Consider the following 12,134-nt stretch of genomic DNA (forward strand, 5'->3'; position numbering starts at 1 on the left):
ACACTGCTGTCCTAGCTTCAGGGGGAAGATGGACAGGGACTCTGCTGTCCTAGCTTCAGGGGGAAGATGGATAGGGACTCTGCTGTCCTAGCATCAGTGGAAAGATGGACAGGGACTCTGCTGTCCTAGCTTCAGGGGAAAGATGGACAGGGACTCTGCTGTCCTAGCTTCAGGGGGAAGATGGACAGGGACTCTGCTGTCCTAGCTTCAGGGGGAAGATGGACAGGGACTCTGCTGTCCTAGCTTCAGGGGGAAGATGGATAGGGACTCTGCTGTCCTAGCATCAGGGGGGAAGATGGACAGGGACTCTGCTGTCCTAGCATCAGGGGGAAAATGGACAGGGACTCTGCTGTCCTAGCTTCAGGGGGAAGATGGACAGGGACTCTGCTGTCCTAGCATCAGGGGGGAAGATGGACAGGGACTCTGCTGTCCTAGCTTCAGTGAAAAGATGGACAGGGACTCTGCTTGTAATGGATGCGAGCTTCAACTGGAAGCCAGTGGACTGTGAGGAGGAGTGGGGTGAAATGAGAGAACTTGGGAAGGTTGAAATCCAGGAGGGCTGCAGCGTTCTGGTTTAGTTGCAGGGGTTTGATGACACAAGCGGGGAGCCCTGACAACAGCGAGTTGCAGCGAGTTGCAGTGGTCCAGAGATGACAAATGCCTGGATTAGGACCTGCACCTCTTCCTGTGTGAGGTAGGGTCGTACTCTACGGATGTTCCTCTTCCTGTGTGAGGTAGGGTCGTACTCTATGGATGTTCCTCTTCCTGTGTGAGGTAGGGTTGTACTCTACGGATGTTCCTCTTCCTGTGTGAGGTAGGGTCAAACTCTACGGATGTTCCTCTTCCTGTGTGAGGTAGGGTAGAACTCTACGGATGTTCCTCTTCCTGTGTGAGGTAGGGTCAAACTCTACGGATGTTATAACACTATAACACTATAACATAACACTATACTATAATACTATAACATAACACTATAACACTATAATATAACACTATAACACTATAATATAACACTATAACACTATAACATTACACTATAACAATATAATATAACACTGTAACACTATAACATAACACTATTACACTATAACATAACACTATAATATAACACTATAACATAACACTATAACACTATAATATAACACTATAACATAACACTGTAACACTATAACATAACACTATAACACTATAACATAACACTGTAACACTATAACATAACACTATAATATAACACTATAACACTATAACATAACACTGTAACACTATAACACTATAACACTATAACACTATAACATAACACTATAATATAACACTATAACACTATAACATAACACTATAATATAACACTATAACATAACACTGTAACACTATAACACTATAACACTATAACATAACACTATAACATAACACTATAACACTATAACATAACACTATAACACTACAACACTATAACATAACACTATAACACTATAACATAACACTATAACACTATAACATAATACTATAACACAATAACATAACACTATAACACTACAACACTATAACACAATAACAATATAACACTATAACATAACACTAACACTATAACAATATAACACTATAACATAACACTGTAACACTATAACACTACAACACTATAACATAACACTATAACACTATAACATAACACTATAACACTACAACACTATAACATAACACTGTAACACTATAACATAACACTATAACACTATAACACCTCAACATAACAGTATAACACTATAACATAACACTATAACACTATAACATAACACTATAACACTATAACATAACACTATAACACTATAACATAACACTATAACACTACAACACTATAACACTATAACAATATAACACTATAACAATATAACACTATAACATAACACTGTAACACTACAACACTACAACACTACAACACTATAACACCATAACACTATAACACTACAACACTACAACAATGTAACACCGTAACACTGTAACACTACAACACTACAACACTACAACACTACAACACTACAACACTATAACACCATAACACTATAACACTATAACAACATAACACTATAACATAACACTATAACACTACAACACTACAACAATGTAACACCGTAACACTGTAACACTACAACACTACAACATTACAGTATTAAATAACACTACAATTAAACACCATAACATAACATGTTAACACTATGGCATGAATATATAACACTATAATACTAGAACACTATAAGACTATAACACTTCATTCTATAGCGAGACCTGATCTAATATCATTTCCCCTCAACTGTCCTCAGAGTTAATATCAGCTCCCCTCAACTCTCCTCGGAGTTAATATCAGCTCCCCTCAACTGCCCTCAGAGTTAATATCAGCTCCCCTCTACTGCCCTCAGAGTTAATATCAGCTCCACTCAACTGCCCTCAGAGTAAATATCAGCTCCCCTCTACTGCCCTCAGAGTTAATATCAGCTCCCCTCAACTGCCCTCAGAGTAAATATCAGCTCCCCTCTACTGCCCTCAGAGTTAATATCAGCTCCCCTCAACTGCCCTCAGAGTTAATATCAGCTCCCCTCTACTGCCCTCAGAGTAAATATTAGCTCCACTCAACTGCCCTCAGAGTAAATATTAGCCTGCGCAGAGAAGCACCACATTAAACTTCACTTAACTTTCTAGAGTTTTCCCCATTAGTTATCACTATCAATGTTTACATTTACTGTGAGAATTGTGGTTGAATCAAAGCAATATTAGCCACTTCCAATGCAACGTAACGAAACAAAACTAACTATGCAAGATATTTTGTTGTAGGCAGAACGCATCGGAGTAGGATTCTATTGCATTGATATGCATGACTCAGCCCATACTCTACACAGACCAGTGAGATGTAACCAATCAGAGCTGCAGTAGGTCAGGCCTATACTCTACACAGACCAGTGAGATGTAACCAATCAGAGCTGCAGTAGGTCAGGCCTATACTCTACACAGACCAGTGAGATGTAACCAATCAGAGCTGCAGTAGGTCAGGCCTATACTCTACACAGACCAGTGAGATGTAACCAATCAGAGCTGCAGTAGGTCAGGCCTATACTCTACACAGACCAGTGAGATGTAACCAATCAGAGCTGCAGTAGGTCAGGCCTATACTCTACACAGACCAGTGAGATGTAACCAATCAGAGCTGCAGTAGGTCAGGCCTATACTCTACACAGACCAGTGAGATGTAACCAATCAGAGCTGCAGTAGGTCAGGCCTATACTCTACACAGACCAGTGAGATGTAACCAATCAGAGCTGCAGTAGGTCAGGCCTATACTCTACACAGACCAGTGAGATGTAACCAATCAGAGCTGTAGTAGGTCAGGCCTATACTCTACACAGACCAGTGAGATGTAACCAATCAGAGCTGCAGTAGGTCAGGCCTATACTCTACACAGACCAGTGAGATGTAGCCAATCAGAGCTGCAGTAGGTCAGGCCTATACTCTACACAGACCAGTGAGATGTAACCAATCAGAGCTGCAGTAGGTCAGGCCTATACTCTACACAGACCAGTGAGATGTAACCAATCAGAGCTGCAGTAGGTCAGGCCTATACTCTACACAGACCAGTGAGATGTAGCCAATCAGAGCTGCAGTAGGTCAGGCCTATACTCTACACAGACCAGTGAGATGTAACCAATCAGAGCTGCAGTAGGTCAGGCCTATACTCTACACAGACCAGTGAGATGTAACCAATCAGAGCTGCAGTAGGTCAGGCCTATACTCTACACAGACCAGTGAGATGCAACCAATCAGAGCTGCAGTAGGCCTTTTTGCAAATAGACCATTACCATATATGGATCTGTGTCAGTGACTTTGAACTGGACTGTGTTTACAGTATGAGCGGTCGTGAGTAGATGCACTTGTTTGGAGATCAAGCGAGAGCTGCATGTAGCCACGTGTGCACAGTTATAGATCATTTGTAGTCACCAATGGGGGAGTGATTGCTTCCTACGAGAGCACAAAACGTGGACTTTTCTAAGCATCTTTGAAAAGCGAGATGGATGAAGAGCTTTTTCTTTTGTCTTAAAGGGGCAGTGTTTTATTTTTTATTTTTTTGGTTGTTGTATAAACTAAGTAGCCAATAGGCAGAGGGTAGCATAATTTATCTGATTCTCTGTAATAATGGTATGGGAATAATAATGCATTTTATTTTGTAAAGTGGTTTCTTGTCAAACAACATTTTCAATCACATCCTTATCTGGAGGACATGTGGATAAACAGGTTTATGTAAAGCCCTGCATGTTTATTTCTAAAGTCTCATGGAATGTAGGCCTACATTGAACACCACACATTGTCTGCTACTGTAGTCTGAATGATAGAACAGCTATTTCCATGTTAAAATGTTATGAGATGCATTTTCTCCATAGTTTTTTATGGTAGACCACTCTGTTACACCTACATTGTGATCAAATAGCCACAGTAGCCTAGTTGATGGCTGTCTGAAACTATAGTTTAAAGTGTGTACAGCCTCAGCCTTCACAATAAAAGCGCACTGGAAGTCGCACAGAATTTTCACAACCTTCAAGTTTGCGCTCAGCAGACCGGAAATTTGCTCAGTGCCGAAAAAAATGAGAGGGAACATTGGTGATGAGTACAATTTGTTTTCTTTATCTGCTGTGGTCTAGTACTGTGTTTTGCTAGCTAGGACCATCTACTTTAAGTGTTGCCTGTTCCCCCAATGTCCTACTTAGTGTGTGAACTGCTGACTGATCATAATTTGCAGTTAGTTGTTGACACATCACCCAGGATTAAAGAGCAGGGCAATTTGTTAATATTGTTGTGTTGGTAATCAGGATCAAGGGGCAGGGCAATGTGTTACTGTTGTTGTGTTGGTAATCAGAGTCTGTATTGGAGGGGAAGTGGTTTCACCTCTCCTAGGCAATCAGTAATTAGTACAGGGAGGTGTGCTCTCCACCTCTGCTAGACAATTAGGAATTATTTTTAGTACTTCACTCTCCCCTGGTTTCTCAGCGTTGGTCGTGTCAGCAAAACTAAGACCGTCTTCGAGGAAGGTTCCACACCACTCTCTCACTTGAATATCTTACCTAGTTATTTTCTGATTATCTCTTTTTGCTCTTTTGTAGCTTTGTCAACTCTGTGTGTTTTCTAAACCTGTTCACTCTTCTCCCTGTAGGCTTTACAGATGCTCCCCACCCCTTGGCTGCAACTCTTCTAATTTAGCCCTGGTGCACAACCCTTTTGGGAACTGCCCTTCAGACCTTTGACTTTTTGGCCCTGATGGAGACATGGATCACCCCAAAGAACACTGCTACTTCAGCTGCTCTCTCTTCACCTCACTATGCTTCTCTCATAGTCTGAGAGCATCTGGTTGTCACGGTGATGGCACAGGGCTACTCATTTCTCCTAAGTTGAGATTACCTCTTTTCTGGCTGTGACATGCTGTCACTGTCACTTGTCCACTCAAACTTAACATTATTGTCATCTATCTCCCACCAGGTGCCCTTGGAGAGTTCCACAATGACCTTGACACCTTGGAGAGGTGACGATGGCTCACCGCTCTTAGTACTCGGTGACTTCAACCGCTCTTAGTACTCGGTGACTTCAACCGCTCTTAGTACTCGGTGACTTCAACCGCTCTTAGTACTCGGTGACTTCAACCTCCCGATGTCTGCCTTTGCTAAATTTCTTTGCAACTGTCTTTTCCCCTCCTTTCCTCTTGACCTCACCCTTTCCCAGAAGCCTCCAACTCACAAGGACTTCCTCTTTACTAGAGGTCTACTAATCTAACTGCAACCTCCCCCCCCCAGGCTCCTGAGTGGTGCAGCGGTCTAAGCACTGCATCTCAGTGCAAGAAGTGTCAGAACAGTCCCTGGTTCGAATCCAGGCTGTATCACATCCAGCTGTGATTGGGATTCCAATAGGGCGGCGCACGTTTGGCCACAGTAGGCAGTCATAGTAAATAAGAATTTGTTCTTAACTGACTTGCCTAGTTAAATAACTACTTTGTTTCCTTTTCTCCAACCCTTAGCCCCTAACCAGATGCTCGAGCGACGTCGCAATCTTTGCTCGCTCTCCCACTACTCTATCCTCTTCTATCCTATGATCTCTGCCTTCTGATAAATTCTTCTCCCTCCTGTCTCCTGATTTTTGCCTCTTTGACTCAACTCCTTTCCTCCTGGCCAGCTCGGCCCTCCCCTCCTGCTCCGTGGCTGAGTGAGGTTGATGACATCCGCTCCTCATTCACTTAGCCTATTGGGACCAGTGGACTCTACACCACCTCTTTCTCCCCTCTCTCCAGATGAAGTCCTGCAACTAGTGAGGTCTGGCCATACAACAACCTGCCAGCTCGACCCCATCCCCTCCTCTGTTCTCCAGACCATCTCTGGAGGCCTTCTCCCTTTTTTCTCCCATCAACTCTTCCCTGGCTGCATCAACTCATCTGACGTCAAACTATAGACCTGTGTCCCTCTTCTTTCTCCTCTGTTCTCATCCTCCTAGATCTATCCGCTGCCTTCGACACCGTGAACCATTAGATCCTCCTCTCCACCCTCTCAGGGCTGGGAGTCTCAGGCTCTATCAGATCCTCCTCTCCAGCCTCTCAGGTCTGGGCGTCTCAGACTCCATCAGATCCTCCTCTCCACCCTCTCAGGGCTGGGTGTCTCAGGCTCTATTAGATCCTTCTCTCCACCCTCTCAGGGATGGGCACAGTGTTGCCCTCCCAGAGTACAAAGAACCTTGTTGTGACCCTGGACAACACCCTGTTCTCTGCAAACATCAAAGCAGTGACCCACTCCTGCAGGTTCAGGCTCTACAACATCCGTAGAGTACGACCCTACCTCACACAGGAAGCGGTACAGGTCCTAATCCAGGCACTCGTCATCTCCCGTCTGGACTACTGCAATTCGATGTTGTCAGGGCTCCCCGCTTGTGCCATCAAACCCCTGCAACTAATCCAGAACGCTGCAGCCCTTCTGGTTTTCAACCTTCCCAAGTTCTCCAACTTCACCCCGCTCTTCCGCACACCAAGAGGAACTGTCCCTCCCTACCTTCAGGCTATGCTCAAACCCAACACCCGAACACTCAGTTCTGCCACCTCTGGTCTCTTGGCCCCCTACGGGAGGGCAGGTCCTGCTCGGCCCAGTCCAAACTCTTCTCGGTTCTCGCACCCCTGCAGTTAGGACATCAGAGTCCCTGCCCATCTTCTGAAAGCATCATAATTAATCCCTCACCTCGACCTCACCTTAACCCCCCGGTATGTTCTGGACTGGGAGACCGCGAAGAGAGCTCTGGTGGCTTGTCTTGTGGGGTATGCATGGGTGTCTGAGCTGTGTGCTAGTAGTTTAAACAGACCTCTGGGGACATGTCTTGTGGGGTATGTATGGGTGTCTGAGATGTGTGCTACTAGTTTAAACAGACCTCTGGTGGCATGTCTTGTGGGGTATGTATGGATGTCTGAGCTGTGTGCTAGTAGTTTAAACAGACCTCTGGTGGCATGTCTTGTGGGGTATGTATGGGTGTCTGAGCTGTGTGCTAGTAGTTTAAACAGACCTCTGGTAGCATGTCTTGTGGGGTATGTATGGGTGTCTGAGCTGTGTGCTAGTAGTTTAAACAGACCTCTGGTGGCTTGTCTTGTGGGGTATGTATGGGTGTCTGAGCTGTGTGTTAGTAGTTTAAACAGACCTCTGGTGGCTTGTCTTGTGGGGTATGTCTGAGCTGTGTGCTAGTAGTTTAAACAGACCTCTGGTGGCTTGTCTTGTGGGGTATGTATGGGTGTCTGAGCTGTGTGCTAGTAGTTTAAACAGACCTCTGGTGACTTGTCTTGTGGGGTATGCATGGGTGTCTGAGCTGTGTGCTAGTAGTTTAAACAGACCTCTGGTGGCTTGTTTTGTGGGGTATGCATGGGTGTCTGAGCTGTGTGCTAGTAGTTTAAACAGACCTCTGGTGGCTTGTCTTGTGGGGTATGTATGGGTGTCTGAGCTGTGTGCTAGTAGTTTAAACAGACCTCTGGTGGCTTGTCTTGTGGGGTATGTATGGGTGTCTGAGCTGTGTGTTAGTAGTTTAAACAGACAGCTTCATGCATTCAACATGTCAATACTTCTCAAAAATACAAGTAGTGATGAAGTCGATCTCTAATAAGGTGAAAAGTTGCAGTCTAACAAGATGCTCCCACAATCTCTGATAATGTGAAAAGTTGCAGTCTAACAAGATCCTCCCACAATCTTTCTATTATAAATTTCTCAGCCAATCATCAGTCAATTGTTTTAAGTGTCACACATGTTGAATGTCCTTCCCTATAACTGTGCTGAAAATCTATTAATTTGATTTAAAAAACAAACAAATTGTTTACTAATTGTTGGTAACCGTGAATAGTCTGCTGTTTGAGCTAGCCAAGGTTACCCCAGCTTCAGGCCTATTACCTACGGATGTTGCCGTTCCAGCCCGGTCCCAATTCTAGTGACCTGCTGGTACCAACCGCACCACTGGCTTTACACTCTGCAGCCGACAGCTGGGGTGGGAGAAACCTTTATTAAAAAACCACTCAGCAAGATGTCTAGCTCGGGGGTAGGGCGACCCCATCAGGCTCTAGACTGTTTCCCCTCGGCAACGGTTATCATTAAATAAATATTAGTTTGACACCTACCCACCCTTCATCTGTGGACCTGGAGTTACTCAACGTAATGGGACCTAGTGTCCTACAAAAACAAGAAGGTATCGTTACCGTGTCAGCCTTAGCGTAACATCCTAAAACATTTCTACGTTTCCCATTGGTAGAAAGACAGAGGAACCCTCTAGTTCGGTCAGCCTGACTGGTTAGGGTCAACAAGATTGTTCTGGGGGAAATCCACTTTCTTTTTGTTATTCAAGCAAAGCCCTTTACACTTTACTGTCTCTTCTAGAGGAAATGTGTTCCTCCTAAAGAAGAATATGAAAGATATGTCCCTCTATGGGTAAAGAGCCTCTGATGTCTTAGAAAAATTCAGAAGATGTAACAGACTTCAACACCAATGTTCCAAAAGTTGAATGAAAAAACAACAGTAGTAGAAACCGCAAAAATAATAACAAAAAGCTCCTCTAAGCAAAACGACCATTCTAACCGTTAAACAATTACTTATATACTGTCAATGAATCAATGAATCAAATGTATTTATAAAGGCCTTTTTCCATCAGCCGATTTCACAAAGTGTTATACAGAAACGCAGCCTAAAACCCCAAACAGCAAGGAATGCAGGTGTAGAAGCACAGTGGCTAGGAAAAACTCCCTAGAAAGGCAGGAACCTAGGAAGAAACCTAGAGAGGAACCAGGCTCTGAGGGGTGGCCAGTCCTCTTCTGGTTGTGCCAGTGTGGAGATTATAACAGAACATGGCCAAGATGTTCAAACGTTCATAGATGACCAGCAGGGTCAGATAATAAAAATCACAGTGGTTGCAGAGGGTGCAACAGGTCAGCACCTCAGGAGTAAATGTCAGTTGGCTTTTCATAGTCGATCATTCAGAGTTAGAGACAGCAGGTGCGGTAGAGAGAGTTGAAAACAGCAGGTCTGGGACAGGTAGCATGCCTGGTGAACAGGTCAGGGTTCCATAGCCGCAGGCAGAACAGTTGAATCTGGAGCAGCAGCACGACCATGTGGACTGGGGACAACAAGGAGTCATCATGCCAGGTAGTCCTAAGACTTGGTCCCAGGGCTCAGGTCCTCCGGGAGAGAGAGGGAGAGAATTAGAGTGAGCATACTTCATTTCACACAAGACACCGGATAAGACAGGAGAAATACTCCAGACATAACAAACTGACCCTAGACCCCTGTCATATTCCCCTACACAACTCCTCCCTCAAAACCGGTTACATCTGGTCCATACTGGACACCCTTACCCCAAACCCCCAGTCCTTGTTGCTCACGTTATCTTCCAGAAGGACGTCAAAGAAGGAGGTTGGTAGAAGTTCATGTTTAATCACACTTCTCTCTGCCTCTGTTCTGGTAATTCCCCTGGCTCCACCTTTGACTCTGCTGATGCTGGTGTCGAAGGCGAAGGTCCTGTTTTACTTTCACAACGACTTCCTGCCTTTATGGCTTCCTGCTCCCTCTGATCCAGAATCAGCTGTATAGACCTCCGAATACAACAGGTGTAGACCTTACAGTGAAATGCTTACTTTCAAGCCCTTAAACAACAATGCAGTTAAATGAAAATACCAACAAACAAATAAAGTAAGCGATAAGAATAACAACTTATTGAAGAGCAGCATTAAATAACAATAGCAGGGAGAAATACAGGGGAGGGTGGGTGGGGCAATGCAAATAGTCTGGGTAGCCGTTTGAAGCTACCTCCGTTTGGAGCCTCTTGGACCTAGACTTGCTTGCTGTGCGGTAGCAGAGAGAACAGTCTATGACTAGAGTGGCTGGTGTCTTTGACAATTTTTAGGGCCTTCCTCTGACACCGCCTGGTATAGAGGTCCTGGATGGCAGGAAGCTTGGCCCCAGTGATGTACTGGGCTGTACGCACTACCCTCTGTAGTGCCTTGCGGTCGGAGGCAGAGCAATTGCCATACCAGGCGGTGATGCAACCTGTCAGGGTACTCTCGATGTTGCAGCTGTAGAACCTTTTGAGGAGCTGAGGACCAATGGCAAATCTTTTCAGTCTCCTGAGGGGGAATAGGTTTTGTCGTGCCCTCTTCATGACTGTCTTGGTGTGCTCAGCAGGAGTGAGGGTTACATCCAAACCTCGGGTCACCACATTCTTTAGGGCAGATTTCTTTAGCATTAGTAAAGATGTGATCAATACGTGGATGATGTCGTTATTGTGTTTGTAACTACCCTGGTAGGTTGACTGATAACCTGAACCAGGTTGCAGGAACTGGTTACAGTTGGAAGATTTTTCGTTGAGTTGGCAGCTTGACGAAAGCCAGTCAATATTTAAATCACCCAGAAAATATACTTCTCTGTTGATATCACAAACATTATCAAGCATTTCACACATATTATCCAGATACTGACTGTTAGCACTAGCTAGCTGTCTTTTGTGATATGTGTTTGTGTTGACTTGTATTTCCGTCAGCTTCAACTTAGTGTCTAATTCTTGTTTTTCTTTGTTGTGCTAGTCCATAATGTGTGTTCTCCCTCCTTCCTAGGAGAGAAGCCGTATATCTGTGAGATCTGTGGGAAGAGTTTCACCAGTCGTCCCAACATGAAGCGTCACCGCCGGACCCATACGGGGGAGAAGCCGTACCCTTGCGAGGTGTGTGGTCAGAGGTTCCGTTTCTCCAACATGCTCAAAGCGCACAAGGAGAAGTGCATCCGGGTCAGCAACCCCATGGTAACTGACAACAACGACTCGCTGGGTGTCGACCCCCCCTCCCCAACTGTTTCTGCGGACCCTGCTGCGATTGGTCAGGTGGTTTTAGGGGCGGTGCTCCCGGGGGCAATGCACCACCATGCCACGCCCCTCTCCCTCCCCCTGATCCACTCCCTGGGGGGGCTGCACCACACCCCCGCCCCCCACCTTCCCCTTTTCCACCCTTCTTCTCTGTCAGGATGGGCTCCAACATCTAGCTAACGCACTCCGCTCTGCTAACAGACCAGACCGCTAGCATCCATCTACTCTACAACACTCTGCTAACAGACTGCTAGCATCCATCTACTCCACAATGCTCTGCTAACAGACTGCTAGCATCCATCTACTCCACAATGCTCTGCTAACAGACTGCTAGCATCCATCTACTCTACAATGCTCTGCTAACAGACTGCTAGCATCCATCTACTCCACAATGCTCTGCTAACAGACTGCTAGCATCCATCTACTCTACAACGCTCTGCTAACAGACTGCTAGCATCAATCTACTCCACAACACTCTGCTAACAGACCAGACTGCTAGCATCCATCTACTCCACAAAGCTCTGCTAACAGACTGCTAGCATCCATCTACTCTACAACACTCTGCTAACAGACCAGACTGCTAGCATCCATCTACTCCACAACGCTCTGCTAACAGACGGCTAGCATCCATCTACTCTACAACACTCTGCTAACAGACCGCTAGCATCCATCTACTCTACAACACTCTGCTAACAGACTGCTGGCATCCATCTACTCTACAACACTCTGCTAACAGACCGCTAGCATCCATCTAC

At 45.2% G+C, this 12,134-nt stretch overlaps 1 protein-coding gene across 1 annotated transcript in view; it reads left to right on the forward strand.

Annotated features, from left to right (window-relative positions):
• Positions 1-11,685, forward strand: part of LOC139366859 (zinc finger and BTB domain containing 47b) — a 141,704-nt gene extending 130,019 nt beyond the window's left edge. Inside the window, 2 exon segments of the mRNA XM_071104551.1 lie at positions 11,135-11,512; positions 11,515-11,685. Coding sequence (XP_070960652.1) covers positions 11,135-11,512; positions 11,515-11,555 — 419 coding nt within the window. The 3' untranslated portion in view covers positions 11,556-11,685.
• The last annotated feature ends 449 nt before the right edge of the window (positions 11,686-12,134 follow it).

This window comes from Oncorhynchus clarkii, chromosome 15 (genome assembly GCF_045791955.1).
Source record: "Oncorhynchus clarkii lewisi isolate Uvic-CL-2024 chromosome 15, UVic_Ocla_1.0, whole genome shotgun sequence".
NCBI classification, from domain to species: domain Eukaryota; kingdom Metazoa; phylum Chordata; class Actinopteri; order Salmoniformes; family Salmonidae; genus Oncorhynchus; species Oncorhynchus clarkii.